Source organism: Arvicola amphibius, chromosome 9 (genome assembly GCF_903992535.2).
Source record: "Arvicola amphibius chromosome 9, mArvAmp1.2, whole genome shotgun sequence".
In the NCBI taxonomy this organism is placed as follows: domain Eukaryota; kingdom Metazoa; phylum Chordata; class Mammalia; order Rodentia; family Cricetidae; genus Arvicola; species Arvicola amphibius.
In genome coordinates, this window is record NC_052055.2 from 101,175,842 (window position 1) to 101,195,597 (window position 19,756).

The 19,756-nt window shown below is 45.4% G+C and overlaps 1 protein-coding gene across 1 annotated transcript in view; it reads left to right on the plus strand.

The window, feature by feature from the left end:
* Sh3rf3 (SH3 domain containing ring finger 3) overlaps positions 1-19,756 on the plus strand; it is a 258,560-nt gene that overhangs the window by 179,318 nt on the left and 59,486 nt on the right. Inside the window, exon 4 of the mRNA XM_038343904.1 lies at positions 3,953-4,315. Coding sequence (XP_038199832.1) covers positions 3,953-4,315 — 363 coding nt within the window. The remainder of the gene's footprint in view (positions 1-3,952; positions 4,316-19,756) is intronic.

Sequence of the window (19,756 nt, forward strand, 5' to 3'; positions counted from 1 at the left end):
TGGGGAGAAGTATATCACGGGGTTTGGAGGAAGGAAGGGGGGAATGATGTAATTATATTATAATCTTAATTTTTTAAAAATTCTGTATTCCACCAAACTGGAACTCCTAAAGGAAATGAATGAATTTCTTGATGTAAACAACTCTGCCAAGGTTAAATCAATATGAAACAAACAATTTAAACAGACCCAAAACCCCTAGTAAAATAGAAGCAGTAATTAAGAATCTCCCAAACAACAAAAAGAGTCCAGGACCAGATGGGTTTTGTGCAGAATTCTACCAGGCCTTCAAAGAACTACCAGCAATAGTAATTTTGCAAATTCTTCTGCAAAATAGGGACAGTTCTTATTTGTTGTCATGAAGTCACTACATCCTGATTCCAAAAATCACACAAAGAACCAACAATAAGAGAAAATTACAGAGCAATATCTCTTGTGAAAACGCATGCAAAATGTCTCAATAAGATATTTGCAGAATGGACTCAAGAAAACATCAAAAAGAGTATCCACCATGATCAAGTTGGCTTCATCCCAGGGATGGTTCAACATATAGAAATCAATAAACTTAATCCACTACATAAAAAACCGAAATATGAAAAAAATGATCATCTCTTTAGATACAAAAAGGGCCTTTGACAAAACCCAAAGTCAATTCATGATTAAAAGTCCTGGAGAGTATAGAGATACAAGGGACATATCCCAACATAATAAAGGCAAGTCAATAGCCACCATCGTGCTGAGTGGAGAGAAACTCAAAGCATTTGCAAATCGGGAACAAGATAAGGATGTTCATTGTCTCCACATCTATTCAACTTAGTACTTGAAATCTAAGCTAGAGCAATAAGACAACTGGAGATCAAGGGATACAGGAGGAAAGGAAGAAGTCAGAGTATCCTTTTGCAGGTGGTATGCCTTTATATGTAAAAGACCCTACTAATTTTGCCAGGGGACTCCTACAACTGAGTAACACTTTCAGTAAAGTAACAGGATACAAAATTAACACATAAGCATCAGTAGCCTTCCTATATACAAAAGACAAATACACTAAGGAAAGAAATCAGGGAAACCATACCTTTCACAATAGCCTCAAAAATACTTTGGGATTACTCCAACTTAGCAAGTGAAAAACTTGTATAATAATAAGAACTTTAAGGCGTTGAAGGTAAAAACTAAACACACCAAAAAAAAAAAATAGAAAGATCTCCCATGTTTGTGACATGGGATTAATATTGTAAAAATGGCCATCCTACAAAAAAGTAATCTACAGAGTCAGCAAGATCTCCACCAACATTCCAACACAATTCTTAACAGAAATTGGAAAAACATTCTTCAATAGGGGAATACAAAGTCAAAATCAAAAACAAACAAACCAACAACAACAACAACAAAAAACCCACGGCAGAGCTAAATCAGTCCTAAAGCGAAAACAAAAGCAAAACGTCTGGAAGGATCACCCTCTTAGATTTCAGGTTGTATTTCAGAGCTATAATAATATATCACATACAAATAAATTATACATGTTGATCAGTGGAATAAATTTGAAGGCCTAGACATAATTCTGCGTACCTGCAGACACCTGATATTTTGACAGAAAAGCCATAGACACACAGTGGAGAAAATGCACCATCTTCTACAAACATTGCGGGTGAAACTGGATGGTTGCATGTAGAGTAGTGTTAATAAGTCCACATTTATTAACTTGTATGAAAATCAACTCCATATGGGTCCAGGACCTCAACCTAAGACCAGATACACTGAACCTGATGAAATACAAAGTGGGGAATAGGCTTGAACTCACTGAATGGGAAAAGACTTTCTGAATGGAAACCAATAGCATAGTCACTATGACCAACAGTTAAAAAATAGGACCCTATGGATCTAAAAAGCTTCTGGACAGCAAAAGACACCATCATTTAAGCAAAGAAGCAGCCTACAGAATAAGAAAAATATACCAATTACACATCTGATAAAAGATTAGTGTGAAGAACATATAAAGAACTGAAACAAATTGAATATCAAGAAAACAATCCCCCCCCCCAAAAAAAGACTCAGAGTTCTCAAAGGTTAGACACAAACAGCTGAGAAACAGTTAAAGAAATAGTCACTATCTTTAGCCATCAGGGAAATTAAGATTAAAAACACTTTGAGATTCTTGTCTTAGCCCAGTCAGAATGGCAAGGCCAATAAAAGAAAAAAACACTATATGCTGGTGTAGTTGAGGGGAAAGGGGAATGTTTACCCATTGTTGGTGTGAATACAAACTGAGACGTCCACTATGGAAATCAGTGTGGGGTTCCTCAGAAAGCTGAGAATTGATCTGATCATTGCAAGATCCAGCTATAAAACTCCTGGAAATATACCCAAAGGAGTCTACATCTTTTTATGGGGGTACATGCTCATCCCAGTTGATTGTTGCTCTGTTCATAATAGCCTGAACTTGGACTCAGTCAATCAGCTGAATGGATAAGGAAAATGTGGCACATTTACACAGTGCAATGTTACTCAGCTGTTAAGAAAAATACAATTATGAAATTTTCAGGAAAATGGATAGAACTAGAAACAGTCTATCCCGAGTAAGGTAACCAAAATCCAGAAAAACAAACTTTGCATGTTTTCTCTTGTGGATATTAGATGTGTGTGGTTTTGACACAAATATCACAAAATTTAAGAAGCTAGTAAGGGACCTAAGGGGAGGAAATCTCCTTCCAAGGAAGGGGAAATAGAGTAAGGATTTATTAAGAGATGAAAGGAAAATTAGAATAAAAGGATTAAATGGGGAGGGGGATGGTCCAGGTCAATAAGGACCCCTAGCTATAAAGCTATTGGCAATTAATAGCTGCCAGGAGAGAAAGAATCAGAGTCTTCTTAAAGCTATGGTCCTTGGATAGGTTGACCATGATTTCAGGTGAAAGCCCACATATCAAAAGTATATGGGCAACCAATCTTGTTACTTGATGTTTTGTTTTGTTTTTTTCAAAATGGATACAAAGTTAGGAGTTGAACCTGGGAGGAATTAGAGAAGATGGGCCAATATGATCAAAATACGTTGTATGATGTCCTCCAAGAACTAATAAAAAATGAGAAGATGAGTTGGTGAGATGGCTTAGCAGTTAAGAGCACTTGCTGCTCTTGCAGAGGACCCAAGTTTGGTTCCCAGCACCCAGGTCAGGTGGCCCACGACTGAATACAGCTTCATCTCCAGGGCAGCTGATGCCCTCTCCTGGCTTCTGTGTGTGTGTGTGTGTGTGTGTGTGTGTGTGTGTGTGTGTGTGTGTTGCATATCGCCCCCCCACACACACACACCTTTTAAAATCTACTTTTTTAAAGGAGAAAAACAAAGAAAATGCAGGAAATTGAGAACCACCCCAAATCTTCAGAGCCATAGCTAGCCAGCAGCTTCAGAAAATTCAGGGCATTTTGAAGCCCTCTAGCAGAGGAAGTGGCTTAAGACAGTCTTATTCACTGCTCATCTCAGCACATACAGCCTAAATAGACAAGGCGGGTACTCCGTCGATATATCGTCCCTTAGTCTCCTTGCCTTCGTGTGACTACCGGGTGAGCATCTGCAGGACACCAGACCAGGTGTGCCTCAAACCACCCACAATTTTCCGAAGATGCTGGCTTCATTTTGTCTGTACCTTACCTTCTCAGAGCTGCACACTGTGCCAAGAAATGCCAAGCCACTGAGAAGTCTAAGGGTCAGAGTAGCAGCCGTAGAAAGCCCTCCTTGCCTCCTGTACCTTTGGGTGACACCGAGAAACCTTTGCAAGGAAACCCACGACAGGCATCCCTACTTTCTTGTACAAACTCATGGTGGAAGCCACACAGGAAAGATGGAACCCTGTAAACACATCGTTCTCTAAGTGAGAAGTCGGGCCAGGGCTCAGAGGCAGAGAGGGGAATGCAGGGTGGCTGACGTTTAAGTAATGACGTTCCTCTCCGTTTTTTCATCTAGCTCAACGACTCTGCCAAGCAACTCATTGAGATGGACAAGCTGTGCCCTGCCGCTGCCGCCACTGCATGCAACCATGACGCCCTCCTGCCCTCTGACCCCAGCACATTAGCCAGCGTGGCCTCAGGTCCCACCCTAAGTAGCTCAGGGGCAGTCAGTGCCTTTCAACGACGTGTGGACAGCAAGAAGAATGCCAAGAAGCGCCACTCCTTCACTGCGCTCAGTGTGACCCACAAGTCCTCCCAGGCGGCCAGCCACAGGCACTCCATGGAAATTAGCGCTCCAGTGCTGATCAGCTCCAGTGACCCACGTGCTGCAGCCAGGATTGGGGAGCTGGCCCATCTGTCCTGCACCGTTCCCTCCCAGGTAACTCCCAGGGCCCAGAGCTCTGTCCATGATTTCCAGGGGTCCTATTCCACCTCCTGGATTCCTGAACTGTCATAAAGGAAGCAACACCAGAATGGCTGTGAGTGACTGGGGCCTCTGTTCGTGGCCACCCGCTTGGCATCAAGAGCCCTGTAAATATATGCATGTTGTCCCCTGGGTTGTGAGGTAATTGCCAGAGGTTCCAGGATACGATGCTGGAGTAGCGTTCAGTCACCTAGGAAACCCCTCACTCACTGATACTCAGCATGCTTGCTCAGGGAGGAGTCTTGGGTGGGACATTCTGAGGAGCACTATGAGCTGAGAACCAGAGTTAGCTGCACGGCTTAGTCCTTTCCTGCTGTTATTGCTATAGTTCCTTCTATTTCTAAATGTCACTTGTATTACATTTCCACTAGTCTGTCTGTATACTTCAGTAGCCAAAGTAAAACGCATAAAGAACACAGAGTAATAATTATCTGCAACTCCGACAAACCTGTCCACCTGGGAAAGTGTCTCCTTCATGAAGGCCAGGAAGGGAGAAGGAGGGTCTCTCCTGTGTCATTAAGTTTCCACTGAGACCGAGGAGAAGGGAATGTGCCTCCTGGAGGTGTGGGCCAGTGTCCTCCCAGTTCAGCATACTCCAGGACAAGGCCCCTGTGCACAGCTAGAGTGGGGGAGGGCCAGCTCCTGCCCACTCAGCACCTCCTTACCCCAAGGTCCATCTGCCAGGCCTGCTTTGTTTTCTCTCCAGGGTCACCTCTGACCTCTGGGCGTGCTTCCAAGGAATGGCACCAGTATATAGGCTAGACTGAGGAAAGAGCCAATAAGTAGCTGGCTTTATTTTCCAAAGTTCCAGTTGACTTGGCTAAATTTATATGGAAAATCATCTTTTAAAATGGGCTGGAGAGATGGCTCAGCAGTAAGATCACTCGCTGCTCTTGCAGAGGACCCAGGTTCAGTTCCCAACACCCACATGGCGGTTCACAGTGATCTATATCTCCAGTTCCAGGGGATCCAGTGCCTTCTTCTGACCTCCATGGGCACCAGATAAACACATGGTGCACATATATACATGCAAGCAAAACAGTAGAACACATAAAACGAAATAAAACATCATTTTTTGAGGCAGAATTTCACCATGTAGCTCTGGCTGACCTGGAACTCACTATGTAGACTAGACTGACTTTGAACTTGTAGAGCTCCATCTGCCTCTGCCTCTCACGTTCAAGACAGAAGCTGCCACGGTTGGCTTCCGATAGAGCTTAACAAATAAAATTAAAACACTGAACTTCAGGAGAATTGTAGTTTTGGTAGATATGCTGCATCTGCTTAAAACTGCAGCTGTACATCGTATATGTTTATATACATTTGCATACCTGTGTACGCATGTCCACAACCCATACGCACACACACAAACACCCCTGCACTTTTCCCAGCATAAACACCGATGTTGGTGTCATCGCAGGCAGAGACCATGGTCTGCAGCGGACACTATGGTATCTGTAGTGTTTGCTGGCCACTGACCGTGGCTTACGTGCTCCTCGGCCCCACCCATTTTGCTCAGGAAACAGTGCTTAGGCCTGGTTCCGGTTTGTTTTCTGAGGCTGTGATCAACGCCTTGACAAAAGCAATGTGGGCAAAGAAAACGTTTGTTTGGCTTCTGCTTCCGGGTCACAGCCCATCATAGAAGGAAATCAGGGCAGAAGCACAAGCAGGAACTGACGGAGGAATTATGAAGGAACTCTGCTTACTGGCTTGTTCACTGGCTCTCTCTCCAGCTCATTCCCTAGTTCAGGCTCAGCCATCTTCCTATATAGCCCAGGCCCACCCACCTAGGGATGGCACTGCCCACAGAGGGCTGGGTCCTCCCACCTCAGTCATTAGTAAGACAATCTCTTATAGACATAGCCACACGCAGTCTGATCAAAGTGATTTTTCCACTGAGAATCCTCCTTCCCATGTGACTCTAGGTTGTATCAGGTTGACAATAAAAAATAAATTGATTGCAAAAACAGCACAGGGCTATTAGCCCCACCCTCCTTCATTAAATAATCTCTTCAGGCTGTTGATAGGTGTTTGGTATTTTTAAGTTTCTATGAGTGGCATAGTAACTGGTAGCAGCCATCTCTGCTCCCCAAACAATTGTGTGCCAACACAGACATCGTGAGTAGAGAGGAAAGGACAACTTGCTGCTTTGGACGCTACAGTCCACACTAGGAAGCTCAGCTTTGACCCACAGCACCTGAGCTTTCCACCCCCCACTGCTTGCAGCCATGCGTATCTGTTCAGACTGTAACTCAGGACACCTTCGACTTGGTCCTTGGGTCATGGGGAGGATGGGGAAGGGAGAGGACAGGGTTATCAAATGGGATCCGCACTGAGTCTCAGGTGTGTATCACCCTCTCCTGCCTCCAGGACAAGGCCATGGGCTGTTAGGTTCAGCTCCTTTAGGATCATGGTTTCTTCCAAAAATGGACATGGTTATTGATACTGATGAAATCTTATCCACCTCTGACCACTGGACTGTAGTCCAAAGGACAGGCCACACCAGCTTTCTGCTCTGGAAACAACCAGCTAGTGAACATCTTGTATATGAAGCAATGCAGTACATAGAATTCAGCTTGCCCTTCCATGAGAGGACAGCGCCTGTCACTCCCAGCTCACCATGAGCTCGGAGTCCATCTGATGGCTGTGGAGAGGGCGCAGCTGTGAGATGGCTAGCCTAGGACTCCAGAGCACAGGTTCAGGCAGAAGCGCAGATGGCCGTCCTGCTCATCTCTGTACCCTGAAGAATTCTTCCCGCCCTCGGTAGGGGTCAGAGGACTGCTGCTCTGTGTGAATAATGGAGTCACGTGTCAGCTTCTGCTGGGGACAGAAGTCTGTCAGCCAAACTGTTGAGGTAGAAAGCTATTTGGGCTAACTCCACTATTAAAAGTCCAGATGCTTTCTTAGTGACTGCCATTTCGACTGGGGTGAGATGGCGTCTTAATTCATCTTTCATTTGCATTTTGCTGATGGCTAGTGTTGTTGCACGTGTCCTTCATATGTTTGTTAGCCGTTTATATAGTACTTCATCTTCTCGGAACTGCCTGTTCATCTCATTTTCCTATTTATTGAGTAGGTTATTTGATTTCTTGGTATTTGGTTATTTTGTTTTTAGTTCTTTGTATATTCTAGCCCAGATATTAATCTTGTCAGATTTGTCATTGGAAAAGATTTCCACAAATGCTGGCAAGGATATGGAGAAAATAGAACTCTTATATATGACTGATGGAAATTTAAATTAGCCACTATGGAAGTCAGCATGGAGTCTCCAATAATAGTAATAATAATAATAATAATAATAATAATAATAATAATTGAAACAAAAACTGTCACATGATCCAGCTATCCCAGAATGCATGAAAGAGATACTTGAACATCCATGTTCATTGCTGCACTATTCACAGATAGAACTGGCTTATATGTCCATCAACAGATAAATGAAGACAGTGTGGGATATGTACATATATATAATGGAATTTTATCCACATGAATGAAATTGCACTCTTTGCAGGGAAATGAAAGCAACTGGAGAGAGTGGTATTAGCAAATTATGTCAGATTCAGATAATATTGCACATTTCATATCATTAGTAGGTTATATATATGTATAATATGTGTGTATATGTTATATATGTGACATAAAAGTACAGGTGGACCCATAGGGATGGAAGGGACTAATGAGAAGGATGGGAAACAAAAGGGAAGACAGGCAGCTACAGGGAGAAACATGGTCAAAGTACATAATATCCTTGCATGAAAATGTCCTTATGAGACCTGGTACTGCACATAATAAATATATACCGATTTAAAAGACTTTCATATGGATAAGACTGGGAAATGGTTAACTGTTTCATGACGTAGACGAAGGGGCATGTTCTGAGTAGTTCATTACTAGGTGACTTTGTCACTGTGTGAACACAACACACTTTCACAGAGCAAGATGGACAGGACAGCCCCGGAGAGGGCTGCTCTGCTCAATCAAGGGATCTACAAATGGACGCGGTAGCCCATGCCTGTAATTCCAGCATGAGGAAAGCTGAAGCAGGAGACTCAGGGAGGCAGCCAGGGTTAGTGAGTTCAGGGCTATTCTGGCCTATACAGCGAGACCCAAAACACTTTTGAAAAGGGCAACCTAGAGAGGTGACTAAGTCAGTAAAACATTTGCCTTGCACTCTTTAGGATCTCAGTTTGGCTCCTCAGAACCCACATAGAAAAGGAGTACAGCAGTTTGAGATTATTACCCCAGCCAGGTGTAGGCAAAGACAGGTGGCCCTCTGGTGGTCACTGGGCAGCTAGCCCAGCCTACTTGGTGAAGTGCCAGGCCAATCAGAGACCCCTCCCCCATCTGAAACAAAATGTGGACTATACCTCAGCACCAATGCTCCAGATTGACCTCTGACCTTCATATGCATTTGCACACACGTGTGTCCCTGCACATGCACAAAGAAACTACTAGAGATGGAGGAGAGGGGCGTGTACAGGAGGTAGGCAGTGAACATGAGATTCGTGCAGCAACTGCAGGGGAACACAACACATGTTTTGTCGTATATTATTTTTTGTAAATAAGGAATGCACTCAAAAGTAGTAATAAAAATTACTTACGTTAAAAGTAAATAGACGGTGAGCGGGATGACCCAGCAGATAAAGACGCTTGCTGCCAAACCTGATAGCCTGAGCTTGCTCTCCAGAACCCACATGGTAGAAGGAAAGAACCAACTCCCATAAGCTGTCCTCTGACCTCCACATGTGAGACATGAATGTGCACGTGTACAAGTAAAAATAATTAAAATGCATAAACCAACCACATAGTCATGTACTGTCACTGACAAGTGTTATGCACCGTGTGTGACTTACATGCCATACTTTCACAACACCTGCACCACAGTAGACACGTCTGCACCAACATCACCCCAAACAAGCCAGAAATGGATCTTACCATCATATTATGGCCATTACAGTATCACTAGGCAATAGGAATTTTTCAACTCCATTATAATATCACGAGACCATAATTATATATATATATATATGTTATATACATATATATAAAATATATACATACATATATGACTCTTAGGAACATAAGGAAACTGGAGCCTATTTCCCACTCAAACCTGGGAGTCCTGGTCAGCTGAGGGCCTGACTCTCAGCCTCCTCCAGGGCTAAATGGCTCATGACCTACTTTAGTAAATCACAGGTTTAGTAGAAAGTCACCACCCCCATTCATTTGTATTATGACTTCACAGAGGTGCCAGGTAGAGCTCATAGGCTCCACAAAGTCTGGAGTATTATTAAGTACTTTCTAGAAAACCTTTGCTGGCCCCTGTGCAGGGTGCTTTTTGGAGTAAAAATATGGCAACAATACAGTGGCCAAAACTTCTCTTCAGGGGTTTATGTCACATCTGCCCATGTTTCACTGAACAAACTGAGTCCCACAGCCCCAACCTACTTGAGGACAGGGATTCAGAGTCCCCATGACACCCTCTCCCACATCCCACACTGACGTGTAAGCCTTTACATTGAACACAGAGGTTAGGAACTGAAGGTACGTCTGTCCACAGCAGGTGACATGAGAACTGTCACTTGTAAACTGTACGGTCATTGTTTTTTCTCTAATGGCCCTCCAGTGCTGCCTGTGTGCTTCTGCTGGTTCTGTGGGACTAAGTGACAGCATTGTGGAGGCCCCTGGCAGGTCCCAGAGATGACCTTACAGGGCCCAGCTCCCATCCAGCCAGGGGCAAGTCCTTCAGTGAATCCCATTCACCGCCCCCACTCCCCATCCTCCCTTCCCCCTACCCCACACTTCTGCACTAGGGAGCCCAGCTGCCAACAGATAAACTCCAGATAAGCAACCCCTGGAGATGGAAGAAATGTCCCTTAATATTGATGTAACTGGGAAGGTGTTTGGAGATCACCAGGGAGAATATCAAAAGAACATTGCTCAAGCATCCTGTGCCTCAGAAGGAAACTGAACTCTGCCTGGAGTCTGAGTCTTATCTCTGCTGCTAGGTTGATGGGTACAAGCTGGAGGAAGCACTGGGTAAGAGCTGACGACATTGACAGTCATGGCTGCCCCGGGCCTGCTGCTGAGGGTGCCTCACAGTCAAGTGCTTATCAGTCCTGCAGCCCCTGGCTCTCCACCCACCTGCAAAGCTCCAACTGCCTGCAAGGCTGAGAACACGGCTTATTTTTAGAATTTTTAGAAAGTTATAAATTTAATTGCATGCCTTATAAGGAATTGTTTTTTAAAAACCTACCAGTTGAACTTCAACAATGAGGACAAACAATCCCACAGTGATGATCTGGTCCAAGAAGAACTTCCTTCTGTAATTCCGGAAGTAGATGGATGTGGGCACTGGATGTGGGACTTGAGCTAGGCCTGGAAGAGGGGTGCCTGGGGAAGGATCAGGTAGACTCATGTGCCTAGACTCTGAGGAAGGATCTGGAAGCATTGCTGATTTGGAAACAGAATGGGCAAGCCACTACATGCACATTGGAGATGGAGTGTTCTAAAAAAAAAATGCCTAATAGAAATGCCTTTGGTTCTACATCTGTCTAAGGCGACTTGGCAAAGTGGCTTTGGTCCAAAGGGGTAAAGTAAACAAGCTAATGGTAGAAGGCTGTGGATGAAGATCATCTATGCCTCTGTGTAATTAAAAAAAAATGCCCAGGACTATGTCTGTTCAGAGTGAAAACCTGTAAAGCCACAGGTAGGTGGTAAATAGATTTTATAGCTTCCTCACAGACCTCTTTCTACCCATAGTGTGCTGTGGGTACTACTTCCCCACAGGCTACCCTCAGCCTCAGCTGATCTTCAGTGGTATCGAAGGCATGCCCTGTAAGCTTCTGCACACCACTGTTGGCCTCACTGATCTGCATTTCCCATCAGCTGCGGGTAGACACTCCCAGCTCATCCTCGCACGATGGGACTCCCCAGAGCAGGCAAAAGGTCAGGCAGAATACCGTAGGCTTGCGTGGGCAATAATGTGTCCCATGTCAACTGATCGTCCCTGTATAGTACAGCTAATGCACCCAGGGTAAACATTGCCGACTACCGGTGAAACCTGGGGCAGAGATACTAGGGTACCATCTGACCCATGGTCACATTGTGGCCCTGACTGAGATCATCAAGTCAGCAGCTTTACATTTCTGCTGCAGCCGTCTCCAAGCAAATCTGGCAAGCTGTGAGAAGGGCATGGCAGTGGGCAGTAGTAGAGGCATTGGCCTCCACCTTCAGTGGTGACCATGGGTGGAAGGTATAGGGTGTGGTGGTTTGGAGGGTAGGTGTACCTCCATGGTCTTAGACCTTTGGTTATTTAGTCCCCAGTTGGGCACTGTTTTGGAAAGAGTTAGGCCATGTGACCTCGCTGGTGGAAGTACTCCACTGGGCATAGGTTTTGAGAGCGTAAGTATTTACGCCATTTCTCATTTGCTCTTTCTGCCTCCTGCTTGTGGTCCAGGATGTGGGCCCTCAGCTTCTGCTTCAGCTGCCATCCCTGCTGGCTGCCATGGTTCTGTGTCATTATTGTGATGAACTCCTATCCCTTTGGAACCATAAGCCCCAGATAAGCCAATCCTTCTATAAGTTGGCCTGGTCATGGTGTTTTATTGCAGCAATATAAAAGTAAAGGACTCTGGGGTAAAAAAAGAAATATCCATGCTTCTTTGGTAAGCCCTCCAATCTAGTTAGACTTCTGGGCATCTAGCTATCTTTCTCTTCTATCCCGTCCCATCCTATCTATCCATTCTGGTTATGTGCAGAACCAAGCAGAAGAACCAGGCTACAGATGCTTTATTCTAAGCTTTTCTCTTGGAAGCCGATTCACCAAGTGTACCACAGTGATGGCAAGTATTGAATAAAACATGTTCATCTCACCGCCCCTTGAGGTGAGAACAATGTTTTCGTGATGCATACTAAAAAAATAAGATGATAAGGTATTTTTTTCTTGGGGTTCTTCATCTGTGGCAGAGTCTCAAAACAGCTTGGAACCCCAGCATTGCTGCTAACCTCATACACATTTTTCTCTTATTATTCCCAGTGCCAAAACAACATGGCTTAGTTGCTGTGCTTGCTTAAGAGACTATTAAATTGCACCGAGGAATCTCTAGTGTTTGTAGCAGTTGGGTAGTTTAGGACTGAGCGATGGCAGTATTACAGCCAGAAGCCAACAATGACTCAGTCCCAAAGGAAGATGGAATTTCACAGTACAGGCCACTGTCACCAGCAGTGGCCCAGATCTTAGTTACTGGGGTGTGCATCCACTCAGCCAGAAAAAGAGAAGTATGAGATCCAGGGCTATGTCTGGTTTCTGGCATTGCTTGGGTAGGCAAGGGGTCCTGTAATGCTGGCAGAACCATGCCAGCATGGGCAGGCCCTCTGGTCCACTTTTATCCTGGCACCATGATAAATCTCATGCAGTGAGAACATCCTCACTGGTCATGGCACTTTTAGATGAACCTGCAGCTACCAGGCTGATGCTAAATGCTCATGAGTTGTGTTTTACAACAGTAGGCCTGAAGCTATAGCTGGTTCTTTGTTCTGTGTCTGTGTGGGCAGTGGCTCCATGACGTAAGCTACTGACATACCCATGTGGTCAGCCAGCTTTCTGGAGTGTGTGTGTGTGTGTGTGTGTGTGTGTGTGTGTGTGTGTGTGTGTGACAGCACACGTGTGGAGGTCAGGGGCAACTTTTCAAGAGCAGTTCTTTTTTTGTTTGTTTGTTTGTTTTGAGACAGGGTTTCCCTGTAGTTTCTAGAGCCTGTCCTGGAACTAGCTCTTGTAGACCAGGCTGGCCTCGAACTCAGAGATCTGCCTGCCTCTGCCTCCCGAGTGCTGGGATTAAAGGTGTGCGCCACCACCGCCTGGCTCTCAAGAGCAGTTCTTGCCTTCTGCCTTATGTTCTGGAGGCAGTGGATCCTGTGACTTCTGCAGCTGCTCTAGGTGGCCCATGAGCACTGGGCAATTCTCCTACCCAGTCGTTCATATCCCCATAGGAGTGCTGGGATTACAGATGTATATTACCATCTCCGGCTTTGTTACATGGGTACCAAGGGATCCATACTCGGGTCATCCGGCTTGTGCAGTAAGTGCTTTTACTCACTGAGCCATCTCTCTGCCCCCACCCCAATTTTCTTTGTTATGACACGAGACTTTTCTTGGGAGGGGGTCAGTAGACATAGATGTCCGGTGAGTCAACCTGGACGTGGCTTTGAAGCTGGAACAGAGATTTCTACCAGGCAAACTTGAAGTCATTATAGACCATTCTGTTAGACCCATTGTCTTAGTTAGGTTTCTATTGCTGTGAAGAGACACCATGACCACAGAAACTCTTATAAGGAAGAGTTGGTTGGGGTAGTTGTTTTACAGTTTCAGAGGTTCAGTCTATTATCATCCTGGTGGGGAGCATGGCAGCATGCAGACAATTGTGGTGCTGGCTACATTTTGATCAGAATGTAACAGGAAGTGGGTTGATAGTCACACTGAAGGAAACTTGAGCAAAAGAGACCTCAAAGCCCACCCCTACAGTGATATACTTCCTCCAACAAGGCCACACCTATGCCAACAAAGCCACACCTCCTAATAGTGCCACTCCCTATGAGCTTATGGAGACCAGTTACATTCAAACTACCACTGTAAGTGTTACAGCTCTAGAGAGAAAGGTATCCTGACCTTTGGAAGTCAGGCTATACCTGTAAATGCTACAGATCTGATCTGCTAGGGGACATTCCCTGCAGAAATGTGGCAGCTCTACTCCACTCTGGCAAAAGAGCCAGTACAGCTCTGCTCTGCTCTGCTAAGAGGGTTTTTCCACAGAGGGATAGCAGCTCTGCTCTGCTCTGCTCCTACAAAGTCATTTTCTGCTCGGCTCTGCTCTGTTCAGGGAGTTACCGGGCAGAAATGTAGTGGCAAAAGAGCCATTACAGCTCTTCTCTGCTAGTTTCACGGCAGAGATATGGCCATTCTGCTCGGCTGTGGCAAAAGTTGTTACTTCTCTGCTCTGCTCCACTCTGGAGAAAGAAGGTATTCACCCAAACCTCATTCAAGGGATGTATGGGAGGGAGGAATCCAGGAGGGTGGCTGCCTCTGCCAGGGTGGAAAAAGGCAGCTCCCAACTGAACAGGTACAGGGCTTATATAGGGTTTCTTAGGGGCAGAATTTTTCTAGGGTGAAGATTTTCAGGATGGGAATTAGTCAGATCTCAATCCCTGAGCTTGGACAAGCTCAGAGATTAGCTGGATTTCATGCTCAGGATTGACTTTTGTTTCTGGTGCTGATTTGGTCAGGACCAGGGTGTGTTTCTTTGACTCTGGTTTCAGGGCCAGGTTGTGTTTCTTCAATGACCCTGTTTAACCTTTTTGCTCTGATTTCAGGACAGTGAATTTGCTCTGCTCTCGGGGGGGTCAGGGTATATTTCTTGGCTGTGGTTTTAGGGTCAGGTGTGTGTTTATTTGGCTGGCCCGTTTACCCTACAGCCACAATTCATAGTCATAGTTTTTGTTTGTTTGTAACTAAAATAACTTGGGAGAATTTCATACTTGAGTACTGTATTTAAATATTCATTTCCCCCTCCCCCTCCAACCCTTTCCTGTTCCCCCAACTACCTCTCAAAATCATGTCCATTTCTTTCTATAATTACTATATTATTTACGTATGTATACAGATATATGTGTAGGAATATTTGAGTATACAACCTCTTACTGAGTCCATTTAGTATTGCTTATGTGCGTATGTTTAGGGATGACCACTTGGGACTGCATAACCTATCAGTGGGGCTCATTCTAGGAGAAAAACGATTCTCCCGCTCCCTGCAGCCATTAATGGCCTATACTCTTCATCTAGGGGTGGAAACCTTGTGAACTTACCCTATCTGTGCTGACATGTTACTGTTTTCAGCAAGTTCTTGTTTAGGCAGCTACGTTGTCGAGATTTTATGGGGACAGCATTCCTATCATGTCTAGAAGACACTTTGATAGCAGCCAGCCTGATCCCTGGGCTTCTTAAAATCTTTCTGCTCCCCTTTATATCCAGTTTTCCCTGAGCCATAAGGCAAAGGGGTTACATTGTATCTATATCAATTGGGGCTAGGAATTCCACAGACACTTATTCCCTATATTTTGACCAGTTGTGGATATCTGAAAAAGTCTATCTTCTGGGAGGGTGAGCGCTACACTTGCCTGTTGACATAGGAATAAGTATATAGAAGACAGTTAGAAACTATATCAAATTCTTTAATGACAGCAGTAGAGTCTCCTCTAGGACCAGTGACCTCATCTGCAATGGGTAGGTGGCTAGGCTTACAGTACCAGGCATGGATTTCCTCCTAGGGTGCAGCCCTAAAGTCCAATTAGACAGCTATTTGGTTAGTTCCCAAGATAAAAGTGCTATGATAGCACCATTGGGGATATCTTGCTGTGCTGGTCATTGTTGTGGTTCATAGGTTTTAGAGCTGGGGAGGACTATTGATGGCTTTTCTTCCCCAGGCAGCTTGCATAGCACCTTCCCAAAACAGGAAAGCTAGCCCTCAGGGAGGAGGGCTCCGAGTACTATATCCAAAGTGTGTGGTTGTCTGAAGCAATAGGATCTTGCCTTCAAGATCTAGGAGGCCACCAAGGGCAGCAGCAATGGCCTTTATTGCTTTGGGAGTCTCTTGGATTCAAATGACCAATGGATTGAATGGAGGTTTGTGTTAGATAGCCTATGGCTCTTGGGGGGGAACATTACCGCCCCATATGACAGAACTCCATTTAAGGAAGCTGTAAAACAGTGTTTCCTCCTGTGTCTTCCCATTAGTGATAATTACTTCTCCTTCATTCTGCTTCACCTTCTGCATTACCACCCTCCCTGATCCCCAGGTAGGTCCCCTGCAGGTCCCCTGCAATCCCCCTCCCCACGTCACAGCACCTGGGTCCTATGGCGCCATATCACCCAGGATCCCTTTCTGCTTTACTGGCTTCAGTGGATCCTTCAGGCTGTATATGCAACCCGGAAGATGTGGAGCTATGATTCCAATGCTGTGAGTGAGCAGACCTGGCCCTGTGAAGATGATGAGACTATCAGAAGTGATTTACAGATTCAGTGCAATTCCAATAAAAATCTCTGACATTCTTCACAAAAATAGAAAACCCGTATCTTGCACCCTGCATAAAAATCAACTCGAAGGGATTGAAGGCCTCAGTGTGGAAACCCTGGAACATGGAAATTGCCAGAAGAAAAAAACGTTGTGCCCTACAAGACAAGGTGCAGCAAAGGATCTCTGAGCCGGATTCTGCTCACTCTGGGATTAAGGCCCCGCACTTGACAAATGGGAACTCAGTAAAGTCAAAAAAAGTTTCTGTACAACAAAAGAAATAGAATTATAGAGGAAGGGCCACAGAGTAGGAGTGAATCTTTGCTGAATCAGAAAAAATAGCCCAGTGAAAACCATGGGCTGTGAATATCAACACAAAGTCTCAAAGGGAAGAATAAAATTGACTGAGAATTTTTTTAAGTACTCAATTTCCTTAGCGCTCAGGAAGGGCAAGTTAAAACTACTTTGAAATTTCATCTTACCCCAGTCAAAACTGGCTCAGATTAAGAAAGCAGCTAACAAACTCTGATGACGATATGGGAGACGGGGACTCTCAATCACTGTCCTAGACGATCAACTGCTGTAGCCACTCTGGAAGTCAGTGGAGAAGTTCTCAGAAAACTGAAGCTAGACCACAGAATGACCCCACCTCTGCCACTCCTCCACAGGGATCCAAAGAAACTTGACAACACACAGAAACCCTGCTCAGCCATGGCCTTTGCCACTCTGTGCACAACAGCCAGGAAATAGACACAATGTAATATCTTTCCCATGATAAAAAATGTAGTCCATACGCAATGGAAATGTCTATCCAGCCATGAAGAAAGATGAACTTGCAGGTTTAATGGATGGAACTGAAAAATATACTGAACGAGTTAACCCAGGTTCAGAAAGACAAATGTCACGTGTTCTCTGTTTATGGATTATACCATCCCCGATTTTCATTCGAGGCAACCAGGGCCCCTCTGCCTTTCTTATTTTTATTATCTCCCTGTTTCTAAAATTAGATGATTAAAAAAAATCTAATCAGAAGCAAGACCTAGTGGCACATTCCTGTAATCCCAGCTACACAGGAGGCTGAGGGCAGGAGGATCTCAAGTTCAAGGCCTGCTTGGGATACAGGGTGAGCTCAAGGCCATCCTGGGCAACTTAGACACTCTCTCAAATAAGTAAGAAGACAGCTGGGCATATACTCGGCATTAGAATGGTTGCTTAGCCTGCACAAGGCCTTGGTTTTCATCAGTATTCCAGTGTGTGTGTGTGTGTGTGTGTGTGTGTGTGTGTGTGTGTGTATTCAACATTTGTATATAAAGAAAGGCAGGGAGACTTCTCGCAGTCAGGTGGAAGCACTGGGAGCTAGAGAACTAGACCATCTCATGTCCTACAGTCATACTCGGGTTTATCTCATCCCTCACAGTACCACTCTGTTACAGACACATTGAAATGATCTAGGGAGAAGAATGGTTCATTGGGGTGTGGAGGTGCATTTGGATAGTACCGTGTTACTAGAGGCTGGGCCGGATGCCTGGAACCCTGTGCACTACCCAGGCCTGTGAGTTTCTTATCAGCTCTGCAAGGCTTCGGTGCCTGCCAATAGGCTTTTTGCGGCATCATAAGAGGCCAGCTGCCTATCGGGAATCCGTGCCGGGCTCAGACATCTCAGCTGATATGCTCTAAACAGATGTGTTTGTGAAGTTTCCAGAAAGCCACATCCCCCATCTTCCTGCCCCAGGAGGTTTGCTCCTCTTTGCGGTTTCCGTGGTGACAGAAATGAAGATGTGTATCCAGAAGTGGATGGGCAGGACCCATCAGATAAAACCACAAAGCCAGCAACCTTCCTTTGCTAGGTTAGTTTTTGTCCCCCGAGGGCAGTGCTCACTCTGGTGTGTTGCTGCCACCTGCGGGAACTCCGCTGCTCCCACTCTGGATGCCATTGCATGGCAGTGCCACGCTGTGAGCCACTGTCCGCCACCGCCGAGCATGAGCCACACTCCGCCAAGCATGAGCCACACTCTGCGGAGCATGAGCTGTAGGTCTTCCAAGTTGGGGAAGGACCGTCTTAGTTTCTTTTCCGGTTGCTGGGATCAAATCTGACAAAGCAACAAATAAGGGATCGTTCTGGTTTAGAGTCCCTCGAGGACACACTTCTCGTGGGGGGGTTGCAGGATATCAGCGTGAAAGGCAAGCGGGGCAGGAAGCAGCAGGAACAGCACACTACGTCTGCGGTCAAGAAGCAGTGTGAATAGAAGTGGTGCCAGACGATGAAGCCTTGGGGCCCTCCACCAGTGACCCATTTCCTCTAGCAAGTATCTACCTCTAAAGGTTCCACAACCTTGCCAAACTGTGCCGCCAGCAGGGGACCCCGTATTCAAAACACGTGAGTCTGTGGGGGACATTTCTCATTCAAGCCACAGCAGATAACCTCCATTGAGTACACCCTGTATTGCAGTTCTAAGCAACGCAGACCTGAGAAATCTCACGTGTTTATTTGTAGCATTTGTTCTAAGAGTTGGAACTGACGGCACAGCTTCCAGGAAAACCACCAACAATTACTCCCTGGAGCTGATGATGGCAATGCCCTCCCCCTCTAAGGACCTCTAAATAGGCCTGAGATTCTGTCAGCCCCAGAGTTCTTGGGTATTCCTCCTAAGCCTCCTAATACATTGCTTTATGAGGCACTGGATGTTTGGGTTCCCTGGAGGATCTGTGGATGTCTGCAAATACGGCGTGTTGTGAGCCCTTCATATTACCCTGTGCATGACAAGCACCAGCATTGGGCATACTCTTGGCTAAGCCTTCCCCTTTGCTCAGGAGATGGAATTCTGCCTTCGCTGTCTCCTGGCCAAACACATTATGCCTTTCTATTTAATTATGCTTGAATGGCTTCAAGACCATTGGAGACAATTCATCCCACTATGGCCTTCATATATGTCTGAACAGAAGGGCCCAAGTAGTGGTTAGGTGATTTGCAGACAACAGTGACCCTCTAAGGTTGAAATTTCCTTGCTCCAGAACCTAACGGGGAGAGCTCAGCATGTAAGGACACTTGGAAGGCACAGCCTCAAGATGGAGCATCACGTACCCACACCCTGCATAAAGGGGCCCGGTGGAGTCTTGAGACTCCAGATGCAGAGGCTCTGGAGCGGGGACATGCTATGCTCCTCCTACTGTCTCTTGGACTGTCACTACAAGTTAATGTTCGACTCCTCAGGAATGCACTTCTCTTTTTCTTTCATTTTTATTAATTCCTTCTCATTTTAATTGTTTGGATAGGAATGTGCTATGCATTTTCCCCCGATCCTCTTTTACCCTCCCCTCTCCTCTTCCACCC